Source organism: Plasmodium cynomolgi, chromosome 11 (assembly GCF_000321355.1).
Source record: "Plasmodium cynomolgi strain B DNA, chromosome 11, whole genome shotgun sequence".
Taxonomy (NCBI): Eukaryota; Apicomplexa; class Aconoidasida; order Haemosporida; family Plasmodiidae; genus Plasmodium; species Plasmodium cynomolgi.
In genome coordinates, this window is record NC_020404.1 from 1260282 (window position 1) to 1279872 (window position 19591).

Consider the following 19591-nt stretch of genomic DNA (forward strand, 5'->3'; position numbering starts at 1 on the left):
CAGCGCGCTAATTAACGAACAACAAGCCTAATGACTCCCTCTGCACATTTTGATTGCGATCCAAAAATATGTCCAAATTTTTTTCATACATGAAGTAATTCAGTATGTTCGTACGGATCTGATTGGGGGTCCTCCTTCGCAGGGCCTCTACACAGTTAAAGAGTATGAATTTTTGCGTATCGTTTAGGTATAGAAAATTGCTGAGACATATCACAAGCAGTTGTAAGTGCAGCTGATCCGTAGTGAGATTGTAAAAGTGGAGGAAGTGCAGGATGGATAAAATGTCATTGAGGTAAATCGGGGAGGTAGCTATTATCCCCCCAACATGAGCATCGTTCATCATATGTGGGTCATTTCCTTGAGCTTGGTGGAACTTCTCACACTTTCCAACTGCTTGTCGCACGAGATGAAGCATTTTGTGTGTTATGTTTAAGTCCACAATTTTTCGTCGCATAAAACTTTCGCAAATGAAAGAAATCTCTGCAATGTCGAGGGAGCTACACACGTTTTCGTTTTTTATAAATATATCCAAAAAGAAGTTAAACGAATTTAAATAGGACTTCAAAATGTGGAACTTCAAAAATGGCATTCTTAGCATGTAGCTGATGAGGAAGAAAAAATTTTTCAACAATTTGTTTGTTGCGTGGTGGAACTTATTTCGATATGGGGCGTCTTCCTCATATAGGGCAAAGTTGTACGTGTATTGCTGGTCGTATAGGAAGGCAAGCGAGTCGTGGGGAGGATACACACCACTATGGAAGACGCCACTGCCTGGTCTATCCTCCTTCGTCACTCCATTTATAAAGTCGTATATGCCCTGCTCGGACCACTCGTTCATGCTTGCGATGCACCCCCCCAGGGCACGTTCAACTGCCCGGTTTAACTTCTTATCCGTGTAGTAGTTCTGCGCGTCCATGAAAGCGAGCAGAGTTAGTATGTTCCTGCGGAGAAGAGGGGTCCTCTCTTGGGCGACGAAGTACTTCACGACGTCGTCAATCAAGTCGTGGATATACAAATTTTTGCGTGCCAGCTCTTTGTCGTGGATAAAAATGGTTAGTACTTCCTTCATTTGGAACATGTTTCGCTCGACCTCCGCTCCCCCTGAGACGAATGCTTCGGTTGCTGCGATTGCTCCGTTTGGTTCGTCTGCTTCCTCTGCTTCGTTTGCTTCCTCTGCTTCGTCTGCTTCGCCCGCGTGGACGCTTTCTCCCATCATTTTTCCCACCTCGTTTTTTATCTGAGTTAACAGCGTGCCTTTTAATTTGAGCCCCTGATGTTTCCCCTCCCTGACTTTTATTTTCCGCTTTTCCTTCTTCACGTTTAGGTTAATAAACTGCACGCTATCTTTAGAGACCTCCTTTTCGTATTGCTCCATGTCTACATCTTGCAAATTTTCGAGTACATTCTCTGCCTCTGCATCGTTTATATGTTGCAACATGGGATCGTCCTTCCTCTGTGAGTCTTCCTCAACGGAGGAGTGCATTTGCTCCTTATCACCTTCTTGGGTGGTATCACTTCGTTTGACATTATCCACCATGGAATCCTCTCCATGGGGGGGATCCCCTCCAGTGGCAGAACCCCTGTCCATATTAACCAACTTTATTTTATAAATCAAAGGAAGGTTATTTATGGCGGAGTGTAAATTGGTGTGGGGGGCAAAGAGTACCTTCGACAGATCATAATCAAATTCGTTGTCAATTTTGAAGTAGTATATTTCAAGAACGGTTAGGACCTTCCGAAGGATGAACATGTTTTTGTAATTGACTCTGCACATTAAGTAGAAAAGGATGAATAGATCCTCATAGCCAAAGGTGTAATTCATAACTTTTTTTATTAATTGGAGGAATTTTTTTTTTTCATCGTTATGAATGTAGAAGGCACACAGGTGGATAAAAAATTTGCTGCTATTTATGTATCCGGAGAGGTCATCATTAAGTGACATGGTTAATTGTTCTGTTTGTGTTTGTCTCGACTTTATGTAGTCCACATCTTCGATTTCGTTTGGTTTGTTCTCCTTACTGTTCAGTGGAGCCACTTTCCCAGCTGCCCCCCCCCCCCCGCTGGTTAATCACTTTATGCATTTTTTGCTCCACGTAAAAATAATCGCTCACAATTTTGTTTAGCTTCTCCTTGGGGACGCTGTTGAAGAAGTACCGCCTCTCCATGCGGTGTACAGCCCTTAGGAAGGCGCGCCGTTTCATTTTGGAGGAGTGTGTGTTGATAGGAAGCGTAGCAGCGTACCCCTGGTGGAGTAGTAGTGTACCCCTGGCGGAGTAGCAGCATACCCTGGCCCGGCAACGCTGCGAGTTATGTCCGACCTGACAACGTGACTCAGCTCAACTCATAAAGGGGCACCATCCGGGGGGAACGCTTCGAGGAATAATTGCCCCTACATTTCAGATAACATAGCAGAATGGCGAAACGGGGAAGCGGCCTCTCACAGTGTCGCAAAAGAAAAAAAATTAAAGGGAGGGGGTTCTCACACCGATGGGAGAGGAGGAGAGCTATTTCAGTCGTTGGCTTTCGCCGAAAAAACGGAGGGGTGGGGGGGTTGAGCCAGAGGGTCGAAAAAGGTCAATTCGAGATGCTGCCGAGCATTGGAGGTACCGTTTAGTGTCGACACGGGTAGGTGCGATCCTGCAGGGGTGCTTAAGCGCAATTTGGTGAAGCCTCAATTTGGTGAAGCCTCAATTTGGTGAAGCCACAAATTGGTGAAGCCATAAATTGGCGAGGGCATATTTTGGCGAATGTGCTGCTTGACAAATGTAACGCTTGACCATTGTGCTGCTTGACCAATGTGCTGCTTAACGAATGTGCTGCTTGACCAATGTGCTGCTTGACCAATGTGCTGCTTGACCAATGTGCTGCTTGACCAATGTGCTGCTTGACCAATGTGCTGCTTGACCAATGTGTCGCTTGACCAATGTTCTGTTGACGAATGCACCTTTTGGAGTACGCCCAGCTTAGCGAAGGCACACACGTGCGTGCATCCCGGTTTGCCCCTCCTTACACCCAACGCCAAGAACGGCAACGCGTTGCCCTTCCGGGGACTCTCACCCACTTGGAGCGACGACCGAGAGGGGCATATGCCCCCCATGAGTGGAGAAAGAAGAATAAAGGTGACCCCGCGGGGTGGAGATAACACTGTGCGCCGCGTGGAGTAGCACGTGGAGTAGCAAGCGGAGTAGCAATCGGAGTAGCAAGCGGAGTAGCAATCGGAGTAGCAAGCGGAGTAGCAATCGGAGTAGCAAGATAGCAATCGGAGTAGCAAGCGGAGTAGCAACCGGAGTAGCAATCGGAGAGCAAGCGGAGTAGCAAGCGGAGTAGCAACCGGAGTAGCAATCGGAGAGCAAGCGGAAGCGCACGCGAAGTAGTACGCTCAGTTGGCCCAGGTGCCCCCCAAGGGATCTGTGCTTCCCATCCGACCGCTCCGCTTACCGCTTCCCTTACCGCTCCCCACCCGACCTGATGGCGGAGGAATCCACGCTGCGCAGCTTCCTGCAGCTGGAAGACGTGCACGACCGGTACATCACAGACCTGAACACGGAGAAGCAGCAGTTCACATACGCAGAGCTGTACGAAGAAGTAGCAAATCTGCAGAGCTTTCTAAAATGTATCAATGTACAACCAGGGGAAGAAATATCCATTATCCTTTTCAACAGTATCGAGTACGTGGTGAGCTTCCTTGGAATAAACTACAACAAAAATATATGCCTTCCATTGAACACAAATTTGAAGAAAGAAGAATATGTAAGGTACCTAGTGAACAACTGTAAGTATATAATTATACACGACTATGATGAGAATGATGAGAGTTACATTTCGATAAAAAAAAAACATGGCTATTATAAAAATGTGTGCAAATCGATTGAGGAGTTAGGTGTCGAACACAGCATTGGGATTATACGAATTAAAAAGAATAAAAAAGCGCCGTTTTTTACCTACTCTTTAAGTAGAACCTATGACGGTAGTCACCCAGTTGACATGAAAGAAGAACTAAAGGAGGATAATGAATTGATCAAAAAGGGAAGCGATGTCTGTTTGCATCTTCACACATCGGGAACAACAAGCAAAGTGAAGATAGTTCAACTGACGAATGAAAATATAAAAACGACTATCAAGAATATCACCAGTTCGTATGGACTGAACAATGAGGACAACACAGTGATAGTGATGCCTCTGTATCATGTGCATGGGTTGATAGGAGTGTTAATGCCAATTTTGTATGCCAAAGGTAATGTCCTTTTTCAAGTAGGGCATTCTTTTAGTGCCTCTGAATTTTGGAAAAACGTTGTGCAGTATAACATCACGTACTTCTCGGCCGTCCCAACCATTTTGAAGATATTGCTCCTACGGTACGAGAGTGATTATTTTGTAAATGGAGTGAAGATAAAACACATGTTGAGATTTATTAGGACATCCAGTTCGCAACTAGATGAACATATGGAAAGAGAAGCAGAGTTGAAATTCGAGACAAACGTGTTGCAGGCCTATGGAATGACGGAAGCATGTCATCAGGTGAGTACCAATAAGCTTATTCTCACCCAGGGGAATGACGTATCAATTGTTAAGAAGTACAAAAGTGTGGGGATTCCAAATGTAGGGGTAGTTATATACGATCATGAAAAGGAGAAAGTTTGTCAAAAAAATGAACTCGGAGAAATTTGCATTAACGGTAAAAACGTCATGTTTGGTTATAAAGAAATGAAGGACAATGAAAATATATGTGTACATGTAAACACTGAGAAGAAAAAGGCAGACCATATGGAGGGGAATCCTTTTTTAGACATTGGCAAATCCGTTCCTTTTTTTAAAACTGGAGATGTTGGCTACGTGGATGAAGAAAACTTCCTCTTCATTGCTGGCCGAATTAAGGAGATAATAAACAGGGGGGGCGAAAAGATCATTCCGAACGAAATTGATGATGTGCTGAGGGATGACCCGCGGGTGTCCGACTGCTTAGCCTTTGCGTGTACGGATGAGGTGTATGGCGAGGCCATCCACGCGGCGGTCATTTTGGACGAGAAGCAGTTGCCTTGGGGGGGGGCCCTCCAGAAGGCGCAGCAGGGAAGTTTCTCGGCGGGGGGCACTCCGCATAGCGATTCGCATGCCGATTTGCATGCCGATTTGCGTGCCGATTTGCATGCCTATTCGCATACCGATTTGCATACCGATTTGCATACCGATTTGCATGCCGATTCGCGTACCGACTCGCGCACCTATTCGCTTCCCTCCCCGTTCACTCCTTTCATCGCGTGTACCCCTTTCACCCCGTGCACCCCTTCCATCGTGCCCGCCGCCCCCCAGCCTGGCAAACCCCCCGCAGAAAACGAATTCAACGTGGAGGCCTCGCTGAGCCTGAACTTTAAGTACCACCACCTGCGGGAGGAACTAACGGAGCACGTGAAGAAACAACTGGCGGATTTCAAAGTGCCGAAGAAAATCTACTTTGTGAATCATTTCTTAAAAACGGACACGGGGAAAGTATCGAGAAGAAAGATGGCAGAAGGAGTTGACCTTTTGAAAAAAAATCAACTGAGTCTATTCGACGTGCTAGCCTTATGTTTGAAGAAGGCCCACCTGGATGATTACATTTACGGGCTCTATGGAATTCCCCTGAACAAAATGATATACAGTTTTGTGCGGAACAAAATTTACTACATAAGTTTTAGGAACGAAATAAATGCTTGTCTGAGTTGTAGCTATGTAAATTATTTCGACCAAGACAAGGAAAAGAAAAAGGTAGGAGTTATTCTAACATGCTCAGGACCAGGATTTGTGAATGCTCTGCCAGGGTTATACAACGCTAAGGTGAACCATTTTCCACTTATCTTTATATGCTTTGAAAATTTTATTGCTAAAAATTTGACCGAGTTTGATAAGCACCAGAATTTTCAATACTTCTCACAGCAGCAATTTTTGGCAAAGGCCAAGGAAATGTGTGCAGGGGTATTTCATGTGGATTCTCCAAATGCTTTTCCGGAGCAGCTATTCAATTGTGTTGAGACATGTGTAAGGATGAAGTCACCCGTTTACTTAAACTTGAGTTATGACCTAATCGGGAAGGAAATGACGCTTGACAAGGCTCTGCATTTATTGGATCTGAGTGACAGCTACGCAAGGAGGTACCACCAACCACTGAATGTGGAGAATGGCCGAATCACTCTCTCCAAAGAGGAAAACAAAAAATTCAATAAATTATTGCAGCTATTTTGTAGGATTTATCAAAATAACAAAAGAGGAGCAATCTTCCTAGGTACCAACTGCAACCATGGAGTTAAGTACGTCTTGAAATTGTCTCAATTGATGAGGATACCTATATATGCAAGTACCATGGCCAAAAGTTTTGTTAAAGAAAATTACCTGTACAATGCTAATCAGTGTAAGTCGTTCCTTTTTGAAAATCTGGACTTTTGTTTTGCCTTTGGAACTGTCTACAATTTTTATTTCAATTTTGGGAACTTCCCACAATGCAAAAAGGAGAATATGCTTTGTGTTGACTTGACGAATGATATATTTGATCCTAAAATGGACTCCCACTGCGAGCATTTCTTCTTCTCCGATTTGTGCAGAGTTGTGAAGCAGTTGTATTTCTCCCTCAAAGGGGGGAAGGCCATCTCTTCCATTGATGTGGACGAACGAATGAGCTGGTTGGCTGCCATCCAAGAGGCTAAACAGAAGAGCATACATAAACTTTGTTGCCAAGTGGCGACTCAGCACATCGTTTCTGAACAGTTTACTATGGAACAGGCCATGCTTATCCTCAGACAGTGTCTTCTCGATTATTTCTTCTCCAGGAATGAAATTCCAGCAACGTACAAACGGTACTTCATCGATTATTTTAAGTACGTTGACCGGGCGAAGCTGCGTGAGGTGCTTCACGGGGAGGTCCTCCCTCATGGGGATGGCGAAGTGGATCAGGACCCGCCGCAAAGCGACTGCGATTTGAGTGACAGCAGCTCGGAGGAGGGAGACCAAAGGGACGACACGGGCGGATATCCCCTCCCCAATAGGAGTAAAACCTGGGAGAACAAAACAGGGGGGAACATAAAACGCAAGTTCCTCAACCAGGAAATAAAAAAAAGAGTCGTAATCACCAACGAAGGGTCCATAACGTTACACTTGGGGATATTATATTTGCCGCAGCTGGGGCCATACAATTTTGTCATTCCGCAGATCAACGGAATGATGGGTGTGTCAATGAACGCAGCTATTTGTGCCGCTTTGAACCATCCAGAAAATATCTCTTTTGCAATTTTAGGAGATTCCTCCTTTGGCTTTACCTCCAACGAAGTAGAAACGATGTGCCGCTTCAAGTTAAAAGTCGTTCTCATTATTTTAAACAACAACGGCATATACGGTGATAGGGACTTCCAAACAAAGGGACCCCATTTTGACGAGGTGAATAAGGATGCCCATTTTTTTCTTCAAAATCCTTCCGCTCTTTACCATTTTAGCAAGTATGAAAATTATGTGACTGCCCACGGGGGGTATGGTCGCTATGTGGATAATCGGGAAGACTTTCTACAGCAGATCAAGTACGTCATGAGCGAAAGTTTTAACTCCTTCCCAGTGCTACTAAACGTTATCGTGGGGGACGCACAGTCGGTTAAGTTTGACGTGGACAAGTATATACAGTGAGGCACCGCAAAATGGGAGGACTTTTTTTTTCCCCACACATGTGAGGTGAGCCAATCGGTTGATGAGCGATCCGCTTTTGCAGCGCTGGCTCAGTGTGCTCATTTATCAACCTGTGTAGCTATCCCCTTTTTACCTTTTAATTTTACACCGGACGAGGCCACATGCACACGCCTATCTCTGCATGCATGTTGTTAGATAAACATCCATGAGAGAACATCCCCATGCATGCAATTTTTAAAATTTAATGATGCACCCCTGCTTGGAGCCGCTCCCCGTAATGTTGGGGGAAGCGAGCCCTGATAATTTCAAATCGTTTAAGTGGAACACACGATGAATTATGCGTCACTTGAGCGGTTGCAAAGAATACTCCGTTATAGGGGGGTCGGAGCTGGCAACAACTACGCTCAGGATGCGCCAAATTTTGTTCAGCCAACCTGTTGAGCGTCGCAACGTTCGCTAACCACGTAGGTGGGGTGCCTTTCCGCTTGTCAACTTAATGAGGGGAAGCAAAGAAAAAAGAAAAAAAATGGACACAACGGAGTGGGCCAATACGTGGGCTACAGTCATTTGTGTTTCACAGCGGAAGTGGACGCGGCTACCCAAGCCGGTTGTAATTGTGCACATATGGTGGTCACCACTGATACCTTGTGTGTATGTGTGGGAGGGCAGGTCCCCCCCTCCGGTACAATAAAAAAAAAAAATTAACGTGTCATAGTGGCCCCCTTTTGGCAACAACGTACAAGTGTTCATCTCGAACGGGGAGGGAATACTTGAAAAAATTGGCTCAACTCGGAGGGGCAAAAAGATTTAATTGGCGTTTTTCACTGCAAAAAAAAAAAAAAAAAGTTCACCTGTACACGATTTGTTTGGAAAAGGGGGCATACTGTTACCGCTGCATAAAGTTATATATGTGCATGCTGAAATTGAAAAAAAGTGTCCTCCTTTTTGCAAAAAATAAATCAGTCCAGCCACAGGGAAATGCAAACGGGACAAATTAGCAAAAACGTGGGAGCCATTTTGCAGAGGAGTATGCTCCACGTGTTTCTTTTCCGTGGAGCCCTTTTCATAACACAGCTCACACCTTTTCGTTTCTGCGCATATGCACGTGCGTGTATTTGTGCGCAGCGCAAAATTTTATCCTCCTCCCAGTTTTCGTGCATACTTCTTTACGTGTACAGTGTAGTGTACTTTTTTTTTTTGGGGGTGGGCAAAGGCACACTTTTTTTTATTTTTGCTTATCGTTGCGACCATTTCTTCGCAAAATTGTGCTCTCATCGATATTTTATTTGCCCCCTTGTAGTAAACCTTACCATGTCAATGTCACATCGCATCATATTATGCCCATATATAATTCCCTCATTGTGTCATTTCTTTTTTTTTTCCCACTTTGTGTTTACCATTTCACCCTCCTGGAACGATAACAATTAAGTGTTTAACAAAAAAAAAAAAAGGACCCATTCCGAAGTGAAAGAAAGAAAAAAAAAAAAAAAGCGATTTTTCGTCAACTTCATCAAAATTAAGCAATCTCAAAGTTGAGCGAGTTTAACTGCCATTTGCGCAAACGTAGTATCTTGTGACAGGAGCTTGTTTCGTCTGCGCGCTGGAAGAGAAAGGCCGTTTTTACGCGAAAGTTCGCTGCCCTTGTGTTTGTATGAGTGTTTGCACATGAGCATAGGCGCACACGAGCGTATGCACATAACGAGATCATTTACAAACAGGAGCACATCCGTTCACACCTTTTACACGTTGTTGTGAAGGGCGTTTTTGCAAGCGCACGTGTGCATTTCGTGAGCCGCGAAAGCTTCCCTGGCTGCCGCCGTACGCTGCCGCTGTACGCTGCCGCTTTACAGTGCCGCCTTACAGTGCCCCCCGTGAGTGTGTACCCCATAATGGAGAACAGTGCCGATGTGAAGGCGGTGGCCGATGAAAACAACGGAGATGGGAAAGTGACGAAAAAGAAGAACCTGAGCAGACTCATTGTGGAGGAAGCAACGAACGATGACAACTCCGTTGTGGCCCTGAACACCAAGCGAATGGAGGAATTGAACTTTTTCCGAGGGGACACCATCCTGATTAAGGGAAAGAAAAGGCACTCCACCATTTGCATCATTTTGAATGACAACGAATTGGATGAAGGCAAAATTCGGATCAACAAAGTTGCCAGGAAAAACCTTAGGGTTTGCTTGGGAGGTAACGCGCAAGGATGCACTCGCGGAATGTACCTCCGTGTGTAAACTGCCCACAGCAGGGTGGGGCCCGTCACTCTGCAGGCAGCGCTCTAACGCCACGAACGTCACTCCTTCGTGTCGTTCTTCCCCATCGGCGCGCTTTCCCATCGCCGCTCTTTTCCATCACCGCTCATCTCCATCACCGCTCATCTCCATCGCCGCTCATCCCCATCGCCGCTCATCCCCATCGCCGCTCATCCCCATCGCCGCTCATCTCCATCACCGCTCCTCCCCATCACCGCACCCCCCCTCAGACATCGTCTACGTGAAACCGTGCCCCGAAATCCCGTACGGAAAGAAAATCCAGGTGCTGCCCCTTGATGACACCATCGAAGGCCTTGCGAAGGACACCCTGTTCGAGATTTTCCTAAAGCCGTACTTCAACGAATCGTACAGACCAGTGAAGAAAGGAGACTTGTTCCTTGTCCGAGGTGGGTTCATGTCGGTAGAATTCAAAGTGGTTGAAGTGGACCCTGATGACTTCTGCATCGTTTCCCCAGACACGGTGATATACTACGAAGGAGATCCCATCAAAAGAGACGATGAAGAAAAGCTAGACGAAATAGGTTATGATGACATAGGAGGATGTAAAAAACAGCTAGCTCAAATTAGAGAAATGATCGAACTGCCACTGAGACACCCAGGATTATTTAAGACGTTAGGAGTGAAACCACCCAGAGGAGTATTGCTATATGGACCCCCAGGAAGTGGAAAGACTTGTATAGCTAGAGCTGTGGCAAATGAAACAGGAGCCTTTTTTTTTCTCATAAATGGACCAGAAGTAATGAGTAAAATGGCAGGAGAGGCAGAAGCAAATTTAAGGAGAGCCTTCGAAGAAGCAGAAAAAAATTCCCCTGCAATTATCTTCATTGACGAAATTGATTCCATTGCTCCCAAAAGAGAAAAAACAAATGGAGAAGTTGAAAGGAGAGTAGTTTCCCAATTGCTAACCCTAATGGATGGAATCAAAAGTAGAGGACAAGTAGTAGTCATAGCAGCAACCAATAGGCAAAATTCTATAGACCCTGCGTTGAGACGATTTGGCAGATTTGACAGAGAAATTGATATAGGAGTACCTGATGACAATGGAAGATTTGAAATTTTAAGAATACACACCAAAAATATGAAGCTGTCTCCAGATGTGAAGCTAGAAGAACTGGCAAGCAGCACACACGGTTTTGTTGGTGCAGATTTGGCTCAGCTATGTACAGAAGCCGCACTAACATGTATCCGAGAAAAAATGGATGTAATCGATTTGGAAGATGAAATTATTGACAAGGAGGTGTTAGAAAGTATGTGCGTAACACAGGATCATTTTAACATGGCGTTGGGTACATGCAACCCATCGTCGTTACGAGAAACCGTTGTTGAAGTTCCGAATGTGAAATGGGATGACATTGGTGGACTGGATGAAGTGAAGAATACGTTACGTGAAATGATTCTCTATCCAATTGACCATCCAGATAAATTTGAAAAGTTTGGTATGTCTCCATCTAGGGGTGTTTTATTTTATGGCCCCCCAGGTTGTGGTAAAACGTTACTAGCCAAAGCCGTTGCATCTGAATGTTCAGCTAATTTTGTATCCATTAAAGGTCCAGAACTGCTAACCATGTGGTTTGGTGAGTCCGAAGCAAATGTTAGAGAAGTATTCGACAAAGCTAGAGCTGCGGCACCTTGTGTTTTATTCTTTGACGAGTTAGATTCCATTGGGACGCAAAGAGGATCTACCCTTGGAGATGGAAGCGGTGCTGGAGATCGTGTAATGAATCAGTTACTAACCGAAATTGATGGGGTTGGACCGAAGAAAAATCTCTTCTTCATAGGAGCAACCAACAGACCTGAATTGTTAGATGAAGCGTTACTAAGACCAGGAAGACTAGATCAGTTGATTTATATTCCTTTGCCTGATTTAGCTGCAAGAATTTCTATCCTAAGCGCTATATTGAGGAAGTGCCCCGTAGCTGATAATGTGCCTATAGACTTTTTGGCCCAGAAGACCGCCGGATTTAGTGGCGCCGATTTAGCGGAGCTCTGCCAGAGGGCAGCCAGAGCGGCCATTCGAGATGCCATCGATGCGGAGGAAATGAACAAAAAGTCTAAGCTACAAATGTATCCAAATGAAAAAACCGAAAATGGGGAGAATGCTCAAAGCATTCAAAATGGTACCACTGTGCAGAATAACGAAGAAAGTACAATCAAATATGAAATTACGAGGCACCACTTCAAGGAGGGACTAGCTGGTGCTAGGAGAAGTGTTTCACAAGCCGACCTAATTAAGTACGACAACTTTAGAATAAAGTTCGATCCTCTGTATAAGACGAAGACGGGTGGTGGAAACGATGACTTCATCATTGATTGGCCCGATGAGGAGAACAACGAGGAACCCCAGGAGTACAACGTGGATGATGACTTGTACTCGTAGTTCGGCGAGAGTGAGTCTTCTTCGCGTGCCTACACAGCCGTGCACACCCTGCATGGTTGTACCGCCGTGCCCACTCCGCATGGTTGTACCGCTGTGCCCACTCTGCATGGTTGTACCGCCGTGCCCACTCTGCCCTGTTGTACACTTACCCAATTTTTCCCCGAACCCAGTTATCGAATTCCCCACCAGTCAGCTGTGCACACCTGTGTGCTTACATCCCCCCGTGCAAACATACCCACCTGCACGCCTTTTTTAATTCCCCTTTTGCCATTATAACAAAGTTGTACATTTTTTAAGCCAAGAAGGGGGCCCAAATTGCACCGCCCATCTTCTCTTCACAGTTCACGTAAGTGTGTGTGTACCAGTCTGGGGACTTGCCCCTGTGTACATCTGTACGTCTGTGTGAATTAAATAAAACCGTTAAAGTTTTAACAAATTTAAGTGATAGCATCTTTTGGAAGCGTCTTTTGGGCAGCCTCCTTTTGGGTAGCCCCCTTTTGGGGAGCATCCTTTTGCACCGTTTTGGCCAACAATATGTGTGCAGTTGTATGAGTAAGGAGGTTCCTACCTGTTCAGCTAATGCGGCCTTTTTGCTTCTAAAAAGTGTCACATTTGGGGGGGGTATCCTTTTAAGGGGCTGCAAGGTGCACCTCCATGAGGGTTTATAAATGTGTATGTACGTACATGTGCTCACCGCGTGTGTGGTAGACGCGGAGGTGTACCTCCCCTCCCTTCCCCCCAACGCTGCGACATTTTCTGTGGTGAACTCCCCACACTTAGAAGATCAACACCGGGGGGTAAAAAGGAGAGCAGTTTGAAAAATAAAAAAAAAAGAGAAACAAACACGAAAAGAAACGAAGCGAAGTTGCCCGATTGATCGAGTGAGCTCCCTATGAGTGAAGGCGACATGGGGAAACATACCCTTTTGCGAAAAATAGGGAAACGCGGAGAGCACTTTAAAATGGGGTAAGTATATACGCCCAAAACGGCCATGGCGCAAATAACGTAATTTGCCCCAAAAAATTTTTGATGGTGGGGTAATACTCCCGTTCTCATAAGTGTATATCCTTATGTGGGTCTGCACACACGCTTCCAAACGGATGAGATGGGTTAATTTGGAAATTATTCGATAGCCCTTTGTTGAACGCCACACCTCACCCTAGAGTGGAGTACCATTTTTCCATGTGCAAAGTTTCCGGATGTTCAACTTGTGTAGAAGTAGACGGGCTTCCCAATTGAAAGACAGTCTACATCCCGTTGCTAAAAAATGAAGTGCTTAAAAATAACATTTTGCTTTGCTGTCCAGTTTGTAGCTAGCTAGAAAAAAAAAAAAAAAATCCCACAATTTTTCTGACTTGTTCATATTTTTTAAGCTTTTTTTTTTTTTTTTTGCACAAATATGTACATATAAAAAGTCATTTTATTTTATTTTTTTTTCTAGAAAATATCTGTGTTTATCTAGCCAAAATGTCAAAAAGCACAAAAGCGATTTATAATAACATTGAGTGTTATAAAATTTGAGGGTGGGAAAGGCAAAGGGACGTGGACAATGTAACTGCCAATTTTGCTGTTCTTCATTCGGGATGGGAAGTTTAAGGGGGAGGCGGCCTTTCGACCAGTTTCTTGCTCATTATCTCCGCGCTCATCATTTCTACGTTTGTCATTCCCGCGAAGCGCATTTTTTCCGCGCGCGTGCCTCGCTCTGAGATAACCGGAGATTACCTAGAGATGCGTTCCTCCCATGTTATCACGCAGCAGCAGTTAAGCATCCCCTCCGATATGCCGCAAAAGTGACAATTACCTCAAATTTTTTTCCCCTTTCATTAAAAGCATACTTAAACGTAAAACTAGAACTTTTGAATTGTCTATTTTTGCAATTTTTAAAACGTCTTCGTTGAGTCATTTTGAGCTTTTATTTTATTTTATTTTTTTTCTCCTACAGTTTGCTTATCTTTTTAAAAAAAAACTACACTGCCCGCTATGTCTTATTTAACGAAATTGCTGATTTGAGACTAATCAGCATGCCTAATAAATCTGAGCAAGTGTAGCCCTTTGTGCAGTTACGGATTAAGCGAATTTCTGTACTATTCACATGATGGGCTAAAGACACAGTATCGTCGAAGAGTGAATTTTTTAAGCCCATTCTGAGAAGTATACACCATTGTTTGCTTCATTTATTTATTTATTTTTATTTTTTTTTTGTGAACCTGCAAGGGGCGTTATGCTTCATATTACCCACGCGACGTCGCTTTGGCTTAGAGAACCATGTCATTGCACTAATGTTACTGCAATCAGTTTCAACATTGACATTGTTGACCTTCTCAAGATTGCTAGCTTTGCTCCTGCTGTGAGTAGTGCGCCACAAATATTTATGCACATGCAAAAAAAAAAAGGAAAGAAAGACGAGAGAACAGAACTGGAGAAATGCCCGCTTGCACACACACCTGCCCATGATCAGCCACATGTGAGAAAAAATCACCAAACGGTTGTCACACTTGCGAAGTTGCGCATGCGAGGTGTATACATATATATGTATATTTATGGGCACAAAAAGACGAGACCAATGAGTCGAACGTAAAATGAGCCGCTTTTCACTTCAAAAAATAGTTTTTAATGACGACAAATTGTTGAGCTGTGAAAATGCCCCTAAGGACGATGCCGCTTCGTTTAAAAGCTTCACGACATCACAATTTAGAAGCGACAAAGGAAAAAGTGGGTTTCCCCATCAGAGGGTCGGAAACACCGAACTGAAGTGTGCATCAAATTTTGAAGATACGCCAAATGATGCTTCCCAGCAAAAATGCGAGGACCATAGAAGTGGACCCTCCCCACTGAATAGTGCACACACCTTGGAGGAAAACAAAAATAGGGGGTACATAAATTTGATAAAAAATAACGTAAAAAATGTTATCAGTAATATAATTAATAGGAAATCCATACTGGGAAGGAAAAACAACGAAGACGTGAGAGAAGACGAGAAAAAAAAGGCAGGTGAAGTAAAGAACAAAGGGCAGAATAGCAATGCAGCTCTGAGCAAAGAGAAGAACAACAGTGTAGCTCTGAGCAAAGAGAAGAACAACAGTGTAGCTCTGAGCAAAGAGAAGAACAACAGTGTAGCTCTGAGCAAAGAGAAGAACAACAGTGTAGCTCTGAGCAAAGAGAAGAACAACAGTGTAGCTCTGAGCAAAGAGAAGAACAACAGTGGAGCTCTGAGCAAAAGAGTAGAATTTCCTGACTCGAATGGGGCATCACCAGATTTGAAACCGGTTCCAAGGGGTACTGAAAAAAAGGGAAGCACCTCCAACTGGGTTAGAAGCAACCTTGGAAATAAGTCCTCCGTTAGACAAACTTGGATAAACTTGAAAAATGGCGACAAGAATGTTGCCAAAAATGTCGACAAAAATGATGACAAGAATGTTGCCAAAAATGTCGACAAAAATGATGACAAAAAGGATGCCAGAAATGATGCCAAAAATGAAGACAAAAATGATGCCAAAAATGATGACAAAAATGAAGACAAAAATGAAGACAAAAATGAAGACAAAAATGATGCCAAAAATGATGACAAAAATGATGCCAAAAATGATGCCAAAAATGATGCCAAAAATGATGACTCAAAGGTGAGTCTGAGGGATGTGGCGAAAGACATGGTCAATCAGTCAAATGGGGGTATGAGACAGCTAAGCGGAAGGGGAACTCCAACAAATGAGAAAAATCGAGGCGCAGAAAAGGTCAGCCACGGGGACGGCAGCAGAACCAACAGAAGTAGCAAAGTAGTGAACGAGAAAGCACGCAATGATGCGGCGTCTTTAAGTGGGAGGGCAACCGCACTAAATGGGAAGGGACAACCGCTTATTAGCAGAACCCCATCATTAACTAGCAGAACCCCCTCACTAGCTAGCAGAACCCCCTCACTAACTAGCAAAACCCCCTCACTAGCTAGCAGAACCCCCTCACTAACTAGCAGAACCCCCTCTCCAACTAGCAAAGCCACACCTCTAGCTACCAAACCGCTCATCTTGGGAATAAAAAAAAATGAAAAAATCCCGAATAAGCAAAACGTCTTCACCTCGAGGACCACACACAACAGAGAAAAATACATAGGCAGAAGTACCTCCCCAAATTTTCTGCACAATGATAGCTTTCAAAAAAACTTAAAAAAGACATTAATTGACACCATCATGAATCCTGACAAGGGGGAACGCACGCCAGAAGTGGCGCCAACAACAAGGATAACGCCAAGGATAACGCCAAGGACAACGCCAGGGACAACGCCAAGGACAACCCCAACCAAGGTGCCGAACAGAAGCGGACATCCTGACTTACTCAGAAGGGACACCCTTTTAAATCAAAAGCGCTTTCCACATGGAGACAAAACAAAAAGCGTGATCAAATACCCGTCGCCAATCAATGTGAATAGTGCCAAAGCGATTGGCTCCCACATGAAAGGGGATAACCTGTTCGAAACGAAGCAGCAAATTATGAGGAGGTACTCTACAACGGTTCGAAACAGAAACTCAGTGCTAAGAAAGAATAGCGTAAGGACGAATGGATATCCCTCCCTTTATAAACTAAATGGAGAGGGAAATGAAAAAAAAAAATTATCCTCTCAGCTAGATGATACACCCAAAATGATGAGCTCTATTAACGACGCGCAAGCTCCTGACAAAACGGAATGGAGTATCAGAGAGGATGGAAAATCTTCTCATAATGATGTCTCACCGAGCAGTGCAAATTATAAGAATAAAATAGCCTCTAAAATGTTTCCCTTGCAAAGGAAAAACATAGACGGGTTGGGGAATTGGGTTTTAAAAAATGGGAGACAGGTTAAGGAAACTTCGCCCACGGGGGGAGCTAAATATAGGAATAGTCCTGCGTCGAAGCAGGGTACACAAAAATGGGGACTACATAAACGGGTGGGAGGAGATAATGAACCATCCCCTTTGCATATGCCTAAACGATCCAGCACGATGAATTTTACGATGATAAATAAGGAATGTTCTTCAGTGCCAAGCAGGACACTGAAACGGTTTGATAGTGTAGCTAAGGATCAGATAAAAAAAGGGGTGGATCTTAAAACGGGCTACAAATTAGATACAGATATGAAGCAGAAAGGTTTTTCCCCAGTGGATAATATTGACAAGGTGGGCCATGCATATTATGGTGTGAAAAGTAAAAGTAGATATACCTCGGAAGGAGACGAATGTGTGGGGGGTGATGTTGATGATGAGAGGGTGTCTGTGCCCAGTTATGATGTCAAGGGGGAGCAAAGTGGTGTCGAGGTGGAACACTCAATGAGGGAAACGCCACTCGAGGGGGGTGATCAAAGAGACGCGATGGAACGACAAACGGGGGAAGCACTTCTAGAAGGAGAAACGGAAAAAATTGTTACCCCCGAGGAATATACGCCAAATGGAGTAGTTACAGGGGAAGAGGTACATTACGACTCATCAGCAGTGAACTCGGTACAGACGAAGTACCGCGAAACAGATTTATATGAAGATTTTAACGACACCACCATGATGGTGTTAAAGAGAAATTTGGACTATGGAGAGGAGACGCCTAACTGTGTTACCCCCATTTTGTTAACTCCGGGGGAGGATCAGCATCATGTCGATATTCTCTACAACTGTGACAGTTTAAGCGCGAAATGCGTAAAAATAGAAAATGCCCCCCCCTACGAGCGGACGGAATGTGGACTCCCCGGAGGGGAGCCTGCCTATGAGGTGGAAAAAGTGGATACGCAAAAGGGGGGGCCAAACGGTGAGGCAGGCGAAGGTGAGGCAGGCGAAGGTGAGGCAGGCGAAGGTGAGGCAGGCGAAGGTGAACCGGACGAAGCTGAACAGGACAAAGCTGAACCGGACGAAGCTGAACCGGACAAAGCTGAACCGGACGAAGCTGAACCGGACGAAGCTGAACCGGACAAAGCTGAACCGGACGAAGCTGAACCGGACAAAGCTGAACCGGACGAAGCTGAACCGGACAAAGCTGAACCGGACGAAGCTGCTGAAAGTGGTTCCTCTCCCATGGCACAAAGTAACATCTTGGCAGGTGATGCACTTGTTGATGAGGATAAAGAAAAAAGCAGTGGGACCCATATGGAAGTAAATCATCAGTCGGACGGGCTGCGCACCCTGCTAGGAGGAGAAGTGGCCCAATTTTGCACCTCCGAAGAAACACTCAGGGGTGAAGCGATAGATGCCCTTGAAAGTGAGAACGATAAGGTAGATAATTCAGACAGGGAGTTCATCACCCTCGTGAAGGAGGAGAATTTCCGCAAGGATAGCTCATCGGACAATGTCAGCAGGCATGTACAAATGAACGAGGGAGATAACATACCCGTAAAGGAAGAACAAAACGGGGAGGACCTCATTCGAGGTGATAGTCCTGACATCATAAGTAAAGAGGGCAATGATTACGAGGGGGAGAATGGGGGAGTACCCGAAATAGGGCACATCAATAGAAGCGATTATGTATGCATAAGAGTAGAGTCCAAGGATGAGGACGTCATTACTGAGAATGTGAAAATTTACTTAAGGAGCAAAAGTCAAGAGGATGGATTCAAAGCCGAGTGGGGAGGGGGTGGTTCTAAAAGTTGTGTAACTAGCCAAAGTGTAAAAAAGGAGGAAAATATATCAGAACAAGTGAATACTGGGGAGGTGAGCAAATTGGCCGTTTCGCACGATCGCGTGGGAAGTTGCAACTTCGAGGGGGGGAGTAATACGGGGGAGGTTACTATAAGGTGGGGGCATTCGGAAGAAGGGGAGGAAAAGAGCAACGAAGAAAGGATGATGGTGGAGGAGGAGCGTGAAGAAAGGATGATGGTGGAGGGGGAGCGTGAAGAAAGGATGATGGTGGAGGAGGTGCACGAAGAAAGGATGATGGTGGAGGAGGAGCATGAAGAAAGGCTGATACTGGAGGAGGAGCGTGAAGAAAGGGTGATACTGGAGGAGGAGCGTGAAGAAAGGGTGATACTGGAGGGGGAGCACGAAGAAAGCTCATGCCCCCAACGTAGCGGCAAAGGTGAAGGGTGCAGTGGGGGAGCCGAGCCACCTGAAACACACAGTGCAAAGCAACTCCCATCTAGCTTAAGCGAGAATAATAACACACCGCAAAAAGTTGGGGGGAGAAAAAGCTGTGCACGTGAAAAGAGTAGCACCATTTGTGGAGACGAACGAAGCAGTAAGAGTGGAAGCCATTTTAAGGCAACCCAGATATGTGTGAAGAAGCATTTTCCTCGAAGGAGGCACAAAATGGTGAGGAAAAATAACATGTATAATTTTTGCTCCAAATATAAAAG

At 44.8% G+C, this 19591-nt stretch overlaps 3 protein-coding genes across 3 annotated transcripts; 2 read left to right on the forward strand and 1 right to left on the reverse strand.

Moving 5' to 3' along the window:
• Positions 1–8: 8 nt before the first annotated feature.
• On the reverse strand, positions 9–2018 carry PCYB_113790 (hypothetical protein; the record flags this gene model as incomplete). The annotated part of the gene is made up of 1 exon (XM_004223258.1): positions 9–2018. A coding segment is annotated over exon 1 (1932 nt), but the record flags the coding sequence as incomplete, so codon positions are not given.
• Positions 2019–3468: 1450 nt separating this feature from the next.
• PCYB_113800 (bi-functional enzyme: long-chain fatty-acid Co-A ligase and oxalyl Co-A decarboxylase) lies at positions 3469–7641 on the forward strand (the record flags this gene model as incomplete). Its single annotated transcript, XM_004223259.1, has 2 exons — positions 3469–4983; positions 5308–7641. The coding sequence occupies 2 exons, from the start codon at positions 3469–3471 to the stop codon at positions 7639–7641; spliced, it is 3849 nt and encodes a 1282-aa protein (XP_004223307.1).
• A 1889-nt stretch (positions 7642–9530) lies between these two features.
• On the forward strand, positions 9531–12291 carry PCYB_113810 (cell division cycle protein 48 homologue; the record flags this gene model as incomplete). Its single annotated transcript, XM_004223260.1, has 2 exons — positions 9531–9831; positions 10124–12291. The coding sequence occupies 2 exons, from the start codon at positions 9531–9533 to the stop codon at positions 12289–12291; spliced, it is 2469 nt and encodes an 822-aa protein (XP_004223308.1).
• Between the last annotated feature and the right edge of the window lie 7300 nt (positions 12292–19591).